The sequence below is a fragment of the Gavialis gangeticus genome, unplaced genomic scaffold, assembly GCF_001723915.1.
Source record: "Gavialis gangeticus isolate Ggan-Ray unplaced genomic scaffold, GavGan_comp1, whole genome shotgun sequence".
Taxonomy (NCBI): domain Eukaryota; kingdom Metazoa; phylum Chordata; order Crocodylia; family Gavialidae; genus Gavialis; species Gavialis gangeticus.
This window is the reverse complement of record NW_017729009.1, coordinates 7,657,456-7,677,070: the sequence shown is the minus strand read 5'-3', so window position 1 is coordinate 7,677,070 and position 19,615 is coordinate 7,657,456. Positions and strand designations below refer to the sequence as shown.

Here is a 19,615-nt window from a genome sequence, read left to right as displayed (position 1 = left end):
TTTTTTTTTTTTTTTTTTTTTGGTTTGCTTAGGGTCAACTGAAATATTTTGTTCAGTCCAAAATGAAATATTTCATTTGAAACAAACAAACAAACAAGCCTTTTAGCTTAAGCCATTTATTCCAGAAAGATTTTGTAATGAAAACTTGAAATGTTTCATTTTAAAATGTCAAAACAGAATATGTAATGTTATTTATTGACTTATTTTCAGTCAAAACAGTTTGCCAAATATGGCACCCGTTCATGAACAGTTTTGCTTGACCCCAGATTGCCCAACTCTTCCTAGGACTTCATGCAGAGCAGAGAGAACAAGTGGGAAAACAGAGTTTTTGGAGGGTTCAAATTCAGAGCTGTTATAAATTATTTCTAGCACCAAAGTCATCAGGTCTGATTCTGGATTCAGCAGATGTGCTGAGTAAGAAGGTGCCATTTTTACACAGTCGCTTGCCTGACCATAATTGTCCTTTAAGGTTGTAGTAACCATGGGCTCAGGATCCCAGCGCTGACATCTGTAATTATGTAACTGCCAATTTCCTCGTGGAGGGGAAAAAACGCTCCGTGTCACCCAGAGAGGAAATTAAACCCTTCAGACACTTGAATAAATTAAAGCATAGCTCTCATATTTGTGGGTTTTATACATGAAGGACAGCTGGAAATGACTTGATGAAAGCACTCTGGTTTGTATGTATAATTATTGTAGCGAGTTGAGTATAGCAAGGGGATTTTGTCATGATCTAAATATAACCTCCCAAAACGTCAAGCACAGAGCTGTAGTCAGAGACCTCAGCAATGTCATTCGGTCGTGTTGCATTAATGCAAGCTCCTCTCCTGAGCTTGAATGGATGCTGTCGTGTTAATGGCTGCTATTTTTAGGAAGGTGGTTTTCAAGCGTGCCGCTTGCGTGCATCCAGGGAGCTGAGGAGCACTGAGGGGCGCAGATATGAGAGCAACTCGCACGTCTGCATCTGCCACTCTGTAGGCAGGAACAACCCCAGTTGCCACCGTCCTGCTGTGGTGTGCACTCGGCCCTGACTTTTCCTGCATCTGTTGGGCAGGTGCCTCTGTTTCTATCTAGTTTCTCAGCATTAAAGTCAAATACTGACGTGAGCCTTGCAGCTGTAAATCCAGATGTGTAGCTGAGGAGTACAGATCCTGAGCATCTGCTTTCTAGCATCTTGCCCTAGTCTCTTTGCGGCTGTTGCTTTACGCCATGATTATTATGTTTGGACAGAAATCTATTTACTCTTAGCTTTGTGCTCAGAAATAAAAGCAAAAATGAGTGCTCAATCATATCAGTGGCCCATTAGGGGACAAAAGTCGTAGCAGCTTTTTATTTAGTTCCTGAGCATGTACCTCCAGCTTTTGAGCTACTGACCTGAATGCTAAGTTATGCTACTGAATCAATGTAAACAGTTTGTCTTCCACGTGGACTTAGGGGCTGCGTCCAGATAAGCGTGACCATGTGGTATGTAGCACTGCAGACACGTCTGTGGCGCCACATAGCACACATTCAGCTGTTTTCCATACTGCAAGGGAGCAGGAGGGTTGTTGGGTTTTTTTGATGCCTGGATATCCAGGGGTCAAAAAAACCCACAAAAAGACAAAACAAAACAGAACATGGGGATGGTGCACGTCACTCAAAATCAGAGCCTGGCCAGCTGCAGCCATGCTCCAGCTGCAGGCCGGGCTCTGAGCAGCAGGATTGCCGCTGTGCAGCCCCAGGACCCCAGGAAAGGCTTCTCAGGCTATCACAGTGATGGCCCTAGCCTCCCCTACCCCACCTGGGGTAACCTGCCACGTGGCACCAGAGACAACTAGCTGTGGCAGAAGGTGTCCCGCTGCTTAGTTGTCCCTGGGAAACCAAAAGTCCATGCTCATGTGGATGCGGCCAGGGGTGAGAATTCATTGTAGATGCAGATATATATCCCCAAATCTGTTACCTTATTGTTTCAATCAGCTACAGTTTCCACTTGGAACTGCCATAGTGATGTTAAATAAACCCAAGTAAATTCTACAGGTAGCTAATCTTCAGCTGAGGGTACTCAGAACTGATCTTCTTCACAGCAGATACGGGGATCCAGATGGAATACATTTATGCCAAGATCCTAAGTGAGAATTTAAAAGTGTCAGTGCTACACTTAGAGAACTTTAAGTAGGAAGTAAATTACTGTTTTCAAAAGAAACCCTGATGGTGAGATGGTCAGAGAGGCACAGGATAAACTATAGTTTTTCCAAGCATCTTTTCATCACTTTAGATTCTGAATCGCTTTACCGGACTAGAGACTAATGCACATATAGCTCCTGGTACTTCTTTCTGACCTCCTCTCATTCTACTAGATATTGTATTGAAATCTCACAGCATTGCTGTCTGTCCCATCAGTCATGAATGGAATAACTTGCTTCCCATCCAATCCATTCATGCTAGAAACAGCTTTTATTGCTTTTTGTTGTTGTTGTAAAATAGTCCATGGTATTCTCCAGGTTATTGCTGCTTGTAGTGGGCTCAGCATGTTGGATCCTTTTCATTAAGAAGAATTCTACTGTCACTCTCATTCTGGTGGTTTAAATAAAGCAGAAAACTGGTGCTACCAGTTGTCCCTTATATGTTAACAGATAGATCTGATTTCAGTAGGTGTGTTCTTGGGTGTGGCATAGGGTGCAGGAGTGTGTAGCATGTTGCATGTGTGACTTTATTCTTTGTGCTGTGTGATGCTTTCCATTTTATTGTGTTCCCTTTCCCTTCTTTTCCTTTTCTGCAATATTTGTTTGTACTTGATTGAATCCCTAGAAGCAATCACATACTGTTGACTCATTGCTGTATTAGAATTACAAACTGATAGCTTTTCTGTTGCTTGGCCAAATACTTGACATGAGCCAGCTAACTGATTGTCTCTCTCATAGTTAGGGGTCTATTTAATTTGCAGAAACTGCAAAAACCAGCATTGTCTGCAATCACTAGAAAATATTGTATTGGTTGCTGTTTCCCAGGAAATCATCCTAAAAGAAAAAAAAGCATATTATTCATATAATACACTGTTTTAAAATGTCCCAGTGCTTACCACAATACAGAGACAATGCAGCAGCCACTGAAGCCATAGATCACATGAGCGAGAGTTACTGTCTGGTAGTGACAGAGTAACTGAAGGCGCCAGTCAGTGAAGTGAACATGTCTCTGTTAAAGTTAGCATCAATTAGCATTTCTAAACTTTTTGTAGAGCACTACATTATAATAATAAATTATGGTGATATGTTACAATTCATATTGCATGCACATTTATATTTATAATACATTTAAATTTAGATTTAAATTTAATATTTATATTTATACTAATACAATACATTATATGATATAATTTACTTTCTGTTGCATTTGCTATTCAATTATATGGCATATGCCTCTCCGCCAATGGGCAGGGCTGCTGGGAAATGCCCACAAAAGCCAGGCTATGAAAATTGCTTTGTCTTGCTTGGAGTTAAGTAGACCCCTACTCATAGGCAGGCGATTTTCAGTTGTTGGCCTAAGAAGCCAGTGGGGACGCTCCTCAGATAGCTCAGACCACCTAAAAATGAGCCCAAGACTCTGTATCAGCAAAGAGTATGCCTCTTTCAGTAATGCATTAAGAAAAATACTGGTTGGTTTCCAATTTGGAGGCCTCTTTGCTCAGAAGGATCATACAAATTTGTAATAAAGAAGTAAGGAAGTAGAGGAAGACATCCCTTTGTTACCAAAGTGACAACAGTATCACTATAAAGGATCACACTGCTAAATGTACTCCACAGAGTTATGCCTAAGCTCATGCTCCTTTGTAAAGAATTTGTGTCAGTTGGAGACAAAATATGCCAGCGAGGTCCGTCCCTGGAATTGCACATTGGGTCAATATGGATTCATTTTTTTTTTTCTTGCAGAAAGACAAGTTCTGCGTGTACGAGGAGTATTGCAGCAACCACGAGAAGGCTCTCAGGCTCCTCATGGAATTGAACAAGATTCCCCCAGTGAGAGCATTCCTCTTGGTAAGCACCTGCTGTAGCATTCGTCACTTTAACAGTCTGATCTTGTGCTGTACTTGCAATAATTCATGTTCCCAAACTCAGGAACGGAAAGCACTTTACAGACATAAACCATTCAAGACTCACAGCCCTCTGGTACAGTAGGAATTAATGATGCCGTTTTTCTGTTTGGTGAACTGGGGGCACAGAACTAAACTCAGCCCTAGTAGGTGTGATTTTGGGGGAGGAGGCTTGTTATGGTTCAGGATGAAAAGAATTTGTCCCACAGGTGATGACATGGGGCACTTATCGCATTAGTAACAGATTGGGACTAGAACCCCAGTAGGTCCCGCTCAGACATGTCAGGCCTGTCCAAACGGTGGCCAACAGTCCTCAAGCGACCCACAAATGGTTATACCGTGGCCCGTGGGAATGGATATTTTGCAGTGGGCTAAGCGACTGTGGCATTAACTCTTGTGGCTCCCAGAGCCTCTGTGTCAACCACTAGGTGCTGGCCCTGCTAATACTGTTGGTACTTGACCCACCGCCGAATTTCTGGGTTGAGACCACCCTGGAGGCCCTTTTCAGCAGTGATGGGGCAGGCAGCAGTGGTGTTGGTCTTTCTGCCACTGACTTTCCATATTGGGATCCCTGTTAGAGATGACCTTTGGCGGCGTGGCAAGCCATGGCAGCATGGTCAGTATGGGGGTGTTAATGTTGCTGCCACTCACCTCTCTGCCATGGGTCATGCGCCCCATGAGAAACACCAGAGTCCAGATCCAGCCCGCATGAGTTGAACAACCCTGCTCTAACTGATTGATGCAGCTCTCCCCTAAATATGAGCTGCACTTTATTTGGTATATTAACCATTGTCCAGAGTTTTCTCTGCATCTATTCATTGGGAGAACAGGAAGCTTTATCTGTGCTGCTGGCTTCAGTTGGCAGAAGGTGTAAATAGATGTAAATATGGGAAAATGCTGATGCCTGACCTTTGCTCGGTTGTGGCAATTCCTCCCAGCACCCCTCCTTTCTCAGAATGCCATTTTTTTTAATGTCACTGAGCAATGAAGCCAGCATTAGAATACAAAGCATTGCTTGTCAGACTAGATTTGGCCTGAGTGCCCCCTCACAGCTGCTGAAATAAAGGGTCTTACTTCAGGAAAATAGGGGAATGTGTCTGAAAAAGTGAGCAAGAGTGAAAGGGCAATTCTGGGTCTGTGGTCAGGCGGGGAAGGGACAGTGAAGAGGAATGGGATGGAATCAGATGGGATACGTGGAAATCTGGATTGAGAACCTTATGAGCTGGTGGCCAGCATCACTGATCCCAAATAGCTTGAAGAATGGTTATTTTACAGGAGACTGTGTATCAGTAGGGCCTACCGGGGAGATTTATGAATGATGTGAAACCTGCTTAAAAAGAAAGATTGTTAAGTCTTCACCCCAAATCTGCCAGTTTTCAGTAGGTTTCTGGACCACTAGAAACAACAGTTCACAGGGAAGAATGGTTTCAGTGAAATCTGTAGGCAAGTCAGTGAAACTTGGTTGGGTTTTGAAGCTTCATTATAGACCTGAAATGCGATTTCAGTTTACTGGGAGGGTTTGTGACCCTTACAAATGCAACTGGGATGAGCTGTGGAGCAAACCTGCCCTGATTTAGTGTTGTGTATCAAAATGTAGGAACAGAAAAATTGTCAGACTGAGCTAGATGGGAATCCCATCTTACTCCAGGACCTCTCTCTGACAGTGGCCAGTACCAGATGCTTCAGAAGAAGGTGCAAGAAGTCCACAGCAGGTCAATGTGGAAGAATCAGCTCCCCAGAAGCTCATCGTTTCTGAAGTGGGGCAAAGGGACGGTCAGGGGCTCTGGCTGAAATATGCCTTGAGATTTTTTGCTCACTTAGATTAACAGGAAAAGGTAAACTCATGTGGCACAGGTGATAATTTGAGAAGCAAAACTGTTGTGGATCCCTTCACTCCACTGTTTCCAGACACTAGGGACAAATTTGGCTGTGAAATGATTTTGCTTCCTGATTGAGGGTAGCCTGAATGTGAGGGACCTTCCAAATGAGCATGGAGCTAAGCTTGTGTGTAAGGCAGGTGGCATGTCATTTGCTCCTGGACATTGTTGGACTTGGTTTTAGTTTTCTTACCTGCTGTATCAGCCCAATGTCAGCATAGCTTATATTTCAGCATAGTTTGTATTTTGTGGAGTGTTTATATTATCACCTTCCTTAATCACATGTGATCAAAACTGAGTTGGGGGCGCCTGGCCTGGGTACAGAAATGTCCCTGGACACTTCTCTGTCTGGAAGCCGTGGAGTACCCTAAAACCAAAAAATGGGTTCAGATATTTGGGCTGTGAGACTGTGGGGGAGGCAGGGGACAAATTTGTTCTAATTTCACTTTGATTTCCTGTCCTGTGAAAACTTTATAACTCCAACATTGACACAGCTCATGCAATTCCTAGCGAGTCCATTTTATTTTAATGCTATGTATGTAATATTGTTGTGACTCAGTGTTGGAAAACTTATATAGGTGATCATTAATATTAATATGGGAACTAGGTAAGTGGAATAATAAGTTAATAGGGTCCCTGTGGGTGACTGCACACCTTCTCTTCATATCTTCATGACATTTCCTGAACTGCAGGCAATGTAGCACTTCTGTTCCACGCAACCTGACTCCACAGTGACTCATCTCCCACTGACACCTGGAGAGCTCAGAGCCTCTAATAGGACTTGCAATCCTAAATTCCTCACTGGAATTGGTAGGTGCATCTCCAGTGCTTTTCCCCCCCCCCCCCCCCCAGGCTTGCAGAACGCTGGTTGGGTCTGTCCCCTGTTTTCAAGATTCAAATATAGCAGGTGACAACTGTCCCCGGTTTCCAGAATAAGCCAAGCTCCAACACCTCACTGAACTTTAAATAACAAAGATATTTTCTTTTTTCAGTAGATGCAACCAAATAAGGATGTAGAGACTGAGAGAAAGAAAGGAAAAGATAAAAAGTTTGAGAAGAAAAAGAAAATAGGATAAAGGGAAAAATTAAAAAGGCATCACAGTAGGGGCTCCTGGGTCGAGTTATGCACTCCTGCTTCTCTATTAGAGCTGTTACTGTTTGCTGTCTGTTCTGTGGTTGTGCCTAAGAGACCCAAGCATGGACCCTGGGTGCTGTTCATGCAGAAATAAAAGGTCTTGAACAAATAAATAAAAGATTCCACAACCTTGTGGCACCCAGCTCTGACTTGTCCTGCACAGCTGACTGCTGTTTGGGAATGGCAGCCTGCCTCCCTAGATTTTCACATGCAGTTTTCATAGGGATGAATACTCGTATTCATTTGTGGTTATTGTAGAATGTCGCAGTCTTTGTTAGCCAGTTGCTGCCTTTCAGTAATGGGGGAAACAGTTTCTGTTTCCTGTACAATATTGTTTGAAAGTGATTTGAGGCCCTTATGAGTAGACAGTGCTATGGAGATACAAAATCATTGTCAAAGAGCGCATGGGAGCTTTGGGCCAAAGGTAACATGTCTTTTCCTTTCTGGTTGCAGAGCTGCATGCTCTTGGGAGGCAGAAAGACAACTGACATTCCACTGGAGGGTTATCTGCTGACTCCAATTCAGAGGATTTGCAAATATCCACTTCTCCTCAAGGTAATATTTAGCAAAGAATTTCTCCAGGTGCCCGCTTTGTTCCTGGAGTGCTTACTGTGCAGTCACTTCTGCCCTCCCACATTGCCAAGCTGAACACTTTCAGTCCAAGCAGCAGAAATGCCTGTTTCTAGGTGCAGCCGGACACTGGTGGGCTAGTGATTACTGCAGTGGTACTGGTAGCATCCACCGGATGACTTCCCAGTCGTGGAATGCTTTCCTGCTTAAGCGTCTCTGCTGTTTACCAACTGCTGTTCTAGCCACTTCATAAAAGCTGTGTTCAGACAAAATTGTATCAGTATTCTGGGGCACTGGGTAACTCAGGGGACTGGTAATGTGACACCAAGTCTTTCATTGCTAGATCTCTTGTTTGAATCTGCCCAGGTCAGTAGCGATTAAAATCCTTTACCATATGACAGCTGTTTGGCAGCTTGCTTGAAATGCACTTGGTCCTCTCGGCCCAGCTCCCAGTAGACAGGTGTTACTGCAAAACGCACCCCTGCCATTGGTGCTAATTGGATCCCTTGTTGGCAGTCTCAGCACGGGAGCCAAGGCATGAAAGGGCTTTACAGACTGAACTTCTCATCCATCCGGGTCAGGGCCAGGGCACTGTGCAAAGAAAAGCCAGCAGCCTGGGGGAGCTTGCACTGCCTCTGCCTTTGTCGTTCTGTTCTGTATTTAAAACAGAAGCCAGTCTCCAGGGATAGCAGTCTTCATCTTCCCCAAACATCACATATAGTTATAGACACAAAATGTAAAAGAAGCAGCTAACTCTGATCTCTAAAGGAAGGTCCCCAATTGGGTTGTGAAGGAAGAAAGTAAAAAGATTGCAGAAACAGCTGGTGCAACTACCTTGGCAGATAAAATGATCTAGTTCCACTCACACCACTCAGGGTAATTCTGGGTCCCTTAATCTCACCTGCCTAAGGGCTGTCACTTCACAGATGAAGGCTCGGAGGCTTAATCTTGCCCTTTTGCTCTCATTGCTTATTTACTGTTGTATTATGCTTTCCCTTGATTGATATATTCAGGGCCAGGTTTTCAAAACATGCCCTCCATTTGTGCATGTGCAAATTTGCATGTGTTTGGATTACATATATGTGCAAGCTTTCATGCTCTAACACTTGTGGACTTAGTTGTTCAGATTTGCACATAAAACCACTTTACATAGGCAAACCCAAAGGCAGACTTGAGTGCACTCAGGATTTGCACGCACCAGGCAGCGTGCACAACTATGCATGCAGAAATGGAGGACACTAAAGTGAGACCTTTGTGAACATTTCTGCCTTGAGGCAAATAACAGCTGAGAGAGGGCATTGGCCTGTGTTTGTGAAGTTCTCACGTGGCACCAGCCCCAGGTGTCTTCAGATACAAAGCTGGTCATAGGAAACGTGGTCTGAATGATGCCTTATGTATATGGAAATGGACTCTGTTTATATGAGATGCTATTGGGAGCACTTAGTGTTTCCTCAGCCTGTGGAGTTGCTCTGTGACTGAGCAATATCGGTATGCACAGAAAAAGGACTTATATGGCATCTGCTAGAGTAAACAGACCAGAGGAAGTGGGGATCTAGAAGTGTGGGCTGTTTGCATTCCTGACCAAGGAACTTCATAGTGTTTATTTGTTACTTGGTTAGTACATTGCAGTGTGTTTCTTGATTGGCTCCCAGCTGTGTTTATGATAGAATTAAACTGCATGGGGATGGAGGTGGAAAATCTGAGATTCTTTGGATTCTCTGGAGAGCCGTAGGGATGCTCATGGATCTCTGCCTATTACCAAAGTCTTTATAAAAAAGGATAGCAGTGACTGAATTCTTGTTCCCACTCAGCTCTCTTTGCTCCTGCTCTGCTCTTCATCGAGGCCCAGGAGGTGGTGAAGGCTGTGGAAGCATCCTGTAGTTTAGCGTCTGTGGGAGAGTCCCCAGCAGGTGTAGTCTCCTAAACTTCCTGCCCATAGCATCTTAGCCCAGGGGCCTTGTTAGGGATGGCGAGGGTCATGCTGAAGATAGTTCAGGATGACCAGAGAGGCCAGGGCATGATATGTTCTGATATGATTCTTGGATGGGAATGGTCCCTTGCCTGCTCTGTCCTGTGTCCATGGCTAGCTAGAGAATCTGGAGCTTCCTGGCTTTTTTCCCCCTGATGAACCTACTTGGAGCTGGATGAAACAACACACTGGACTCCAGAAGAAAATGAAAGGCACTGACCCCATACGGCGATTTGTTTCCTATATGTAGAGGTGCCCAGCTGCCTCTCTTTTCCTGTACTTGAGGCACATGTCTGGAGATTTTTTTTTTCAAACAACCTCAGTCCCTTCCGTTTTTCTATCTCTGTCTGGTCAGACTCACCCGCTGAGTCATCCTGTGCTGAGAAAGGCTGGTTAATTCCTACGCTGTTTGGAAAATATGATGATTTAGCATGGATTTTTACAAAACAATCTGTGTAGATGATCTACAGAGATTTTTACCCCTTGGCTGAAATGTGACATACAAATAGAAATCTATGTTCTGTTTTAAAAGCTGCTCAATATATTAGAATGGCGTAACATATAAGTACTGCAGAAACCCAGAACTCTTAGCAACTTCATTAAAAGACAAATTGGATGTGCACTACTACTCAAATACCATGAGGATGGTTGCTATAGAAACATCTGAAACACACAGTCACTTTTGATTGTCAGGTAGCAGTTCCAGGGATACAAAGGATTTTTGGCACCCTCTGACTTCCCTTTCTCTGCTCTGCTGTCACTTGCTGGACTAAGGCATTCAGTGCTAGGGATGGAACTTGTGCTCAGAGGTCCATATGTCTAGGCTAGTTTCTCTTGCTTTGCTTTAAAAGTGAATTTCTTGTTTTATAGAAAAGCAAAACTTGAGAAAAAACTGAAAATAAATACCTCGAAGTTCACACTCAAATCTACTCAACTCACTTGTGACCAAAGTCATGGTTATCTGATAACGATTTGTTGGCCTTTTTTTTGAAGTGAGCTGTTGGCTTCTATTCATTCCCTAGAGCAGATGTGTGTGTGTATCATGAAAATCCTAACTGGAACTTATCTCCATTCCCTGAAGGCAGAGCAAAGACTTAGTAGACCTAATTACTAAAATAGCCTCTCCTTCCTAGAAATGGGCCCTCTGGGTCAGAATTAAGGTCATGGGAGGAATGGCACTAAGGTGCCTATAGACGTGCTCCAGGGTTGTGGGGGGCAGTATTTTAATTAGAGTGGTTCCCAGATAGCCACTTTAATTAAAACACCTCAGTGTCACGTGTATTAAGCTCCCCAGATTTCAAAATGGCCATGAGGGCCCTTTAACTAAAGCTCATTTGATGTGTTTTAGTTAAAGCACCCTAGCAGCCATTTTGAAATGCAAGGGGCTCTCTAATACGCATGATGCTGAGACATGCTGGAGCATTTTAATTAGAACGCTCCAGCAGACTTGATTAATCGAGTCTGCTCTGATGTGTTCTAATTAGAATACATCGGAGCACATCTGTAGGAACCCTAAGTATGCAATTTTGATGTCTGTGCTGACTTCCTAATAGGGGACTCTGGTGTTGCCAAACTAGTTCCTTACCAGTCCTAAATATTCTTATGAAACAAGCAGCCATGAAGGGAATGCTCTGTAAATATGTCCTAGATGGAAAGTCTTGATTTGTTGCATTTCATTCTTTTATAGGTTTCTTTTGGGATCCAGGTTGGTTTAAATTACACACTGTTCATTTTGAAAGTTTCCTGGAAGGCAAACGTGTTTTGTTGGAAAATGCTGAAAGGAATTCAGTTTCCATTCAGCCTCTTCACGTAAGAGTGAGCCATTAATGGGGATGTCTTTCAGTTCAGTAAACATCCTCAATCTTCTGAACGTGTAGGTGATGATTTTTTCATACGGTAATGAGTTTATGGTGACTAAATTGCAGACATTCCAAAATTCTGCTCTTTTGTTCTAAATAAAAACTGAAAAATTTAACATCAGATAGTCAAAATAATGGAGCTCCGAAATGAAGTGTGAACCATGGAGATGTGGCAGTTACTTTGGAACAGCTGCTTTGTATCTCTGGGGACTCTCTTACTCCCAGGGCAAAAAAATACAATTTTGTTCCTGATGACTGGCAAGGTCAAAGAGGCTATTCTCTGCCTTCCTTTTTTACTTTGTCTTTAGCAGGTGCTTATGAATAAGGAGATGCTCATATAACTGTAATATAACCTTGGTATCTCTAAGTCTCACCTGCTATTTTGTCTTCTCCTTCATAGCTGAGAGGCATTTTTCTCTAATGGCTAGTTTTGTAGACCGGGGCTTGGGGAAACTAGGTCCTGTTCTCAGTTCCACCACTAGATCTATGACCTTGGCTTGACACAGAATACTTTGATACTAGCAAAATGTTTGCAAATGCTTGCTGCCAGAACAAGGAGCAATGGTCTCAAGTTCCAGCATTGGGGGTTTAGGTTGGATATTAGGAAAAACTTTCTCACTAGTGGCAAAGCACTGGAACAGGTTACCGACAGGGTGGTGGAATTGCCATTCTTGGATGTTGCTAAGGCCCAGCTCAACAAAGCCCTGGCTGTAATGATCTAGTTGGGGATGGTCCTGCTTTGAGCAGGGGTTTGGACTAGATGACTTGAGGTCACTCCTAATACTAATTTTCTATGATTCTATGAAATGTATTTGAATTCCTTAGATGTCAGAAGCAATAGCCTTTTATTCTTATTAGCAAAGAAAAATAAGACAGTTGAAGTGTTTGACCATTACCTGAAGCACTTGGTCTATCATTAGGTAGTTAGTATTGATAAGATGCTTTGGAATAGGGCCCGTATACACATGAACATTGATCTTAATCAGGGTGCAAATTTAAAGTGAAATAGCTCTTCTAGATTAACTCTAAGTGTGGACATGCTTATTATAGAACAAGGGCATCCACACATGAAATTATTCTGGAATAGTTAATCAGAAATAGCTTTTCGGAAATAGCTCCACGTGCAGACAGGCTCTGAGTGAGTAGCATCAATATTGTCTATTATTTCCAGTTTGCATTATGATACTTTACAGTGGGGTAATCTTGTACTTCCTCATCTCCTGGTGAGGCTGCTCCATTTCTGAACCAATAAATGACAGGGATTGAAAAATAACTCAAAATGTTGGTGCTTGATGCTATTTTAATTTGCAATTTCACAATATGTGGATCCACCAGTGCAGCTCTAGAGATGAGCAGGGTTTTTTGTTGTCGTTTTTCTTATTTTTCTTTAAATTCGCTTTAAGTCCTATCAGTCCAATCCTATAAATAATTTAAAGCTGAAACATGAATGCTGTTGTCTAGTGCCTGTGTGGGTAGAACAATAATGATAGTCCTATTAAAGTGCATCATACAACTTTTGCCTGTTTCAGGCAACATCTCTAGTGTGTAAGAGATTAAGCATCGAACTTGTTGGCTTGCTCATTGATTTTACCCTGGTGCAAAGCCTTCCTAATCTTCCTTTCTTTCCTTCCCCTCTTTCTTGATACTGTTGCATTTTAGTAAAAGATTTTGGAGTCTGCATTTAGGATGTTGGAATTCAGAATACCCCACTAATCATTTGTTAGCAATGAGCTATTCCATATGTGTACATGAGATAATATGAATTGTCTCTTAAGCACCGAGAATAGGCTCAGAGGGACTGTTGACTTAAACAGGGAGAAAAGTGCTTTCTTTGCCAGGTATTTCAGTTCTTTCAGAGGGAAAGAAACAAGGACCCACCACACGGACCTCGGTAGTACATACTGTACATGTGAATGAGCATCCAGTTTGGATGTGTAGTCTGGAAAACTTGCTGCGTAAATACTACTAGCAGAACAGCGAGAGAAAGGCAGCACTCAGTCTCTCTGATAATTGTATGACTCTACATTAATTAGTGGGAACTACACTTCTTTGGAGTAGAAGCAGCTGTTGTGCAAGCCAATCTCAGCCCCAAAATAGCCATTTCCCCTTAAAGAGCATTTATATCAATGAGAAGAGCACCCCGGGGAAGTGGTGATCATGAGTTAATCACACCCCTGGGGGTGGGGATTAGAGGCTCTCTTCCCTGTGTCCTACTTCATAACACAACAGGAATGTGCAGCACATGATGACCCCACCCCTGAAGTCGCCTGATCGCCTAATGCATGTCACAGAGGTTATAAATATTTCCTGCTTTATGTGTATTCTGTTTAGGAGTTACTAAGTGTCCAGCCAGACAGATGTACTCAAGCTCTAGCCTATCTTTTTCCATGTCCTATAATGTGCATGAAAGTTCTCGGTAGTAATTACGCGTTGCCTCGTGATGGGAGACTCATAAGTCCTGAGAGAGAAAGACGAACCTGGAGGCAAAAACTGACCTGCCAGACTCAGAATTCACTTGAAAGCTAAAGCAAAACAACGAGGCACAGGCAAGCCGTAATGAATGTAGCATGTGAACTTGGAAATGTAGAGCAGCGTGGCCAGCGGAACAGATACAGAACAGGATAAAACTGCAACTTTCCCTTTATTCCCTGTTTAAAAGCTGGTTTCAAAGATAATACGTTTCTAATTAGCTAGAGTTTAATATGACTGTGTAGCCTTCAGATATACAAAGTGCAGTTGGGTTCATAACATTGCATGAAAGATTTAAAATTTAGCTCTATTCAACCTGAAACTGAAATGTAAAAAAATGCGTGTTCGTAAGTTAATGTATCACTGCCACCTTAACAGTCACACTGGTCTCAGATATTTTTGACCCGTTCTTATCGTAATCGTTAACTGAGTGAAAAGCGAAAACTGAAAAAGTGAAGCACGTTTTTAATGTTTCCAGTGTGTTTGCTTTGTAGATTTGACAGCACATGGTGTATACTAAGTGTTCACATTTCTCTCATTCTTTCCCCTTCTTCTGCGTGAAAGAAATACATTGAAAATAGTAATAATAAACCCAGAAAAATATGATTACACACATGCTTTTTTAAAGAGTAGAATTAGTTCCAAATACAGTTTGGTGCTAAACTGTTTCTTAGTGTGCCTTCCTGAGGTGATTAGCAGAGGAAATTGGTATGTTTGCTATCTCTGTCACTTAAGGTTTTCAATATGGAGTTCAGAGGATATACACCTAAAACCATGTTTTACACGTGACCTTGTTTGTGGTGCAAACCAGAGAGCCTGGCAGGCCATGATTTGCAGCTGCAGTCAATGTGCAGAGTTAACATTCCTGCATGCAGAATATACGGCAGGGTCATAAATGTTCTAATGCATGGAGGAGGAGGAGGAGGCATGGGCTTCTTTTTATGCAGAGCCTTGCAATTTTAAACAGCAAAAACATATGTTCAGCTGTCAATTGTAAGTATACGAAGAGATGATCATTTTGGGGAGCAGAGGAAGAAGGCTGGTAGAGCCTTTTTTTAAAAGAGCAGTTTAGCAGAATAACATCCTTTCTACTAGGAAGTATGAAAGCTGGGCTCGCATTTGAAAAACCTCTTGCTTCCTCTGTGTATCTGTGTTGCTCACCTCCCTCCCACTTCTGGTGTTTACATCTTCCTGTGTAGCATTCAGTTTTTTAGTTTAAAGTTCAGTGATCACACCTTAATTAGGTGCTCATGTTCAATATGTTCTCTGATGTGCTACCCTTCATCTCATGTGATTCAGTTTTTACATTTGGATTATGTCAGGCATTTGAAATTCTTTCAGCTTTGAGCTATGTAAGCTGCATTCACAACCAAAATACATAACTTAAGTTACTGTGTTGCGTAACCAGTGATTGATCTCTTTGCTAGTCATGCATTAAGTTCTCTATTTCTATGGCAAAATTCTGCACTGAGCACGCAAACAATATTCAGCAAGTACAGCTTTACAAAGGGAAGGTAGAATTCAAAAGAAAATTTGCACTAGGTGGCATGGACCTTTCATGCATACACATTTCTTAAGCTTTGATATATTTGGATGGAAAAAAAAGCAGAAATAAACTTTTAGAAACCAAATGCACAGGCTGCATCTGTTGACATGGCACTTTGTGTTGTTTTCCCCCCGAAAATAAGCCTGCAAATTGCCATTTCCAAAGGGAGCAATGCATATTTGATTTCAGTTATTGTGAAATCCAAACCAACTCATAGCGAAGTCCGTGTGAGTTGTTCCATATTTTTCAGTACGTTCTGCAGGGGGACATGATTACTCTCTATAAGTATGTCACAGAGGGGAACATCATGGAGGGAGAGGAACTATTTAAGCTAAAGTGCACCTGTCCATGAAAATAAATGGGAATAAATTGTTTGTGAATAAATTTAGACTGAAAATTAGAAGATTTCTAACCATCAGAACAGTGATGTTCTGTAAGAGCTGCAGTGGTAATGGGGGGCAGAAACCTAACTGGTTTTAAGGTGGAATTTGATAAATGTACACATTTTTTGGGAAGCGACTTTCAAGGGTGGCAGCTGGGAGAATGGGAGCTGGATGTGGATATGGATAGAAATGTGAAACGGGTATTTCTATACTTTTATGTTGATACCTGACATTTGGTGATGTACCTTTACTGTTCATAGAGTAACCAACCACTTTTGCCCAACTCCTGCTGAAAGCAAAACCTTCTGTCTCTATCTGCAGAGTAATCAGGATGTGCTTAGGTGCACACTGTGAAATGGAAGAGCTGTGGTCAGTCTTATACAGGGACTGCAACATCTTTCTCCCCTCCACCCGTCATGGTTTTTAGATCTGTGATTGGCATGTTGGATGTCTAATTGAAATCACCATCAGAGAGTGGGGTTGCGCTCAGCAAATAAGATCCCAGCTCTATGCACAAGGTGCTTTAAAGAAAAGATCTCACCTCCAGGTCAGGTGGTTGCAAACTTTTGGGACAGTATGGGGGAATCTGGTGGTGCTGCTGCCTGCAGTGTACCTGGTCCGTGGACAAAGGGAAGTCTTTGTTCAATAGGGATGTCATGTCTGTCACCAGCCAGTAAGCGCATTTAGAAAAAGGGAAAGAAAAAAAGCCTGCTTTGCAAAAGCAGACAAGCACAGACACTGTAAAGAAACCCCAGATCAGCTGTTAACCTCACAAACCTCACAGAACAACTCCAGCCTACTGAACATTTACTAGGCTTGATTCTTCCCTGCCTGTCAATGTGCTTGCCATCCTGAGAGCAGCTTACCATCCCCTCTTTCCACAGGTGTCACTGACACCATGAGATGCAGGGCAGTTGAGAGTCAAAACACCTATAAATCACAAAACTGTCAGACAGGATTGGGTTCTGGCTTTGCAAGAGGCACGTTTAAAAAAAAAACCCTGTGGGGTTGCTTCTTCCTCTCCTGTAATGCTATGAACCAAAATGGAAAAGGCATCTGACACCAGAGAGGAAGATGTGGGTTTTCTGCATGTCAAACATTTTGGGAAGTTCTTCAAATTTGTCTCAACCCCACTACAGAAGCAAAACTAGATAATGGCATTTTAAAAAGCTTAAGTATTTGTGCTAAAGGAGGTTTTGAGGCAATAAAATAAGGCAAGCTGAAATTAATTTTACAGCATAATTTAAGTACATTTCCTAAATATCCTTTGCATACAGAGACAGATTCATGCTAAAGAGGGTTTTCTGCTTTTGAAACACAATAGTGTAACATGTAACAAGGTTGTATCTTTGGCCAACTGTACAGGGGAGTTATGAGTAGATGCCAATTTTTTACTGATAGGGGTGCGCAATCAAAAAAGTTTGGAGACCACTTATCTATGGTACCATCTATACGTCTCCATTGCCATCCCCCAGTTAATTGATATATTCATCCTCCCAAGACCCCTGGGAGGTTGGGTGCTGATATCTCCCCATTCCACAAATCGGGAGATGAGGAATGGGAGAGGCTAAGTTAGCTGCTCAGAGTCTCACAGAGACTGAGGCAGAGCAGGGTTTCAAGTTTCACTTAATGACCTGAGCACTGATCTGTCTTTCCTGTCTATAATACCAACAGACATGAATGCCTGAGCATGCCAGAGAGCTTCTGCTACAAGACCGAGGGGAGAGAGCATATATTTACCTGTATGAAATATCAGGGTGTTTGGTAGTGCTGAAGGTCTGAAGCTGTAAAAATGATGCTGAAATAGGAGGTGGCAGGGGTCCAGTCCTGACAGGACTCTTGTCATCTTGATCCCTTTAAAGAGAAGGGAGGGATGCCTTCCAAGATTTAAGTTAAGGAATGTGTTTGCAACAAGCTATTTTTCAGTTGCAAGAAACCTGCAGACAGTGGTACAGCTGACAGGCTGTATAAATCTCAGGTTTTTCATTTCCCTATTGCAGGCAGGTTTGGGTGGGAGTAACTCCTCCACGGATGCAGAGCTGATCTGTTTTGTGAGCTGTCCTACAGATTCCTATGTGGGCTTCCTTACTGCAAGCAGCAGCAGCAGTGACCACCTTGGGATAGCAGTGCTTAAGTGACAGCAAGTAGGATATTTGGTCACTTGGCTCAGGCCTGGCAAACGTATATGGGTTTTCTGGAGGATAAGCCAATTCTCACCACAGCCTGCCATCTGGTCTCTCTCTCTGTTTTTCAGTGTGTTGGCAAACAGGTGTTTACTTATCATCAGGGATCCTGTTTTTTTCCGTTTAAAACCAAAATCCAAATTTTTCCTTGATTAAAATGAAACACTGCTATATATATATAGCTATCAGTTGAACACACGGTTTTCTTGCTATATTTACAATTTTAAAGCAGTTTGGAAGCATACCAGTGCCTCAATCACTATAAGAAAATAAGTTCTAAATACCTAAAAATGTTGGTGTTTGATTTTGGGTTTTTTATCATGGAAAATCAGTGCTCCCTCTGCCCCCTTCACTCACCAGGATGTGCTGTGGGTGCAGCTGCAACTGTCCCCCCCCAAAAAACAACTTTGTGGTGCTGAGCAGCCTTGATATGCTGGTGCCCTGCCTATGCCATTGCCCCTCACTCCTGACCTCCAGCCTCCCCCCACCCCTGCCCGTGCCCCTTACTCCCAACACACAGGCCCCTGGACCCTTCTAGTGCCCCTTAGTCCCTACCCACAGTCCCCTGGGCCCTGCTGGTACCCCCTCACTTCCCAACGCCCCCGCCCATGCCCCCAGCACTGCTGGAAGGGGCCGGCCCCCAGGTATCAGGGCAATAGGGGCAGGGATCTGGGTCCACATCCCCCCCCAGCAGCACCTGAGCCCCAGCTGCCACCCGTTGGAGGCGGCAGCTGCTGTGGCAGAGCGGAGCATGGAGTCCAGCTCCCCCTCCTCCGTGGGTGGCATGGCTGCAGTGGAGCCCATCGGGGGAGCGGCAGATGCAGGCTGCCCACTGCAGGCTTGGGCTCCCTGCCCTTGTGCCCTACCCCCGGGGGCCTCTGCAGTCCAGCCAGGGCAGAGCAGGGCAGGAAGGCTTAGTGCTGCCATTGAGAGCCCCACATTGCCACGGTGAAGTGCCCCCTGCCCAGCCAGCAGCAGTGGGGATGGTGGCGGGAAGCTCTGCCCATCACTGCTGCTGGGAAGGCAGGGGATGCCCTGCCATGGTGGCATAGGGCTTGCAACAGTGGCATCAAGCTTTCCCTCTTGACCCGACTCTTCCCTGCTGTGCTGAATCTTGCCCTCTGGGCCCAAGAAGCCCCATGGGAGGGCAGCAAGACAGGGAGCCTGGGCCTGCAGCAGGCAGCCTGCCCCTGACCCAAACACAAATCTGGGGGGCACATGCCCCTCATGCCTCCCCCTGGGAGTGCGCACAGTGGCGGGGAGCCAGCCCCCTTCACCCCCCCTAGACAAACTGGCCACAGTTCCTTCCTGCTCCCTGCCTGGCCCTGCAGCCGCGCATTCCTGCCTCAGGTCCCAAGCCCCACACACCGCCCAGGCTAGGCACCAGCCCCAGCCTCAGACCCGTCCATCTCCCTCCCTCACTATGGGAGCCTCAATCCCACCCCCTTCCCCCAACAGACTTACCTGCAGGAGCTTCCCTCCAGGCTGCCTGGTGGCCCTGTGCACCTCTGTGTTGCATATGCACATGGCACCCTCCCCCTGCCTGCCTGCCCTCCTC

At 43.9% G+C, this 19,615-nt stretch overlaps 1 protein-coding gene across 1 annotated transcript in view; it reads left to right on the top strand.

The window, feature by feature from the left end:
• The window catches only part of PREX1 (phosphatidylinositol-3,4,5-trisphosphate dependent Rac exchange factor 1), a 165,563-nt gene that overhangs the window by 14,544 nt on the left and 131,404 nt on the right, over positions 1-19,615 (top strand). The window contains exons 5-6 of the mRNA XM_019509731.1: positions 3,906-4,010; positions 7,532-7,633. Coding sequence (XP_019365276.1) covers positions 3,906-4,010; positions 7,532-7,633 — 207 coding nt within the window. The remainder of the gene's footprint in view (positions 1-3,905; positions 4,011-7,531; positions 7,634-19,615) is intronic.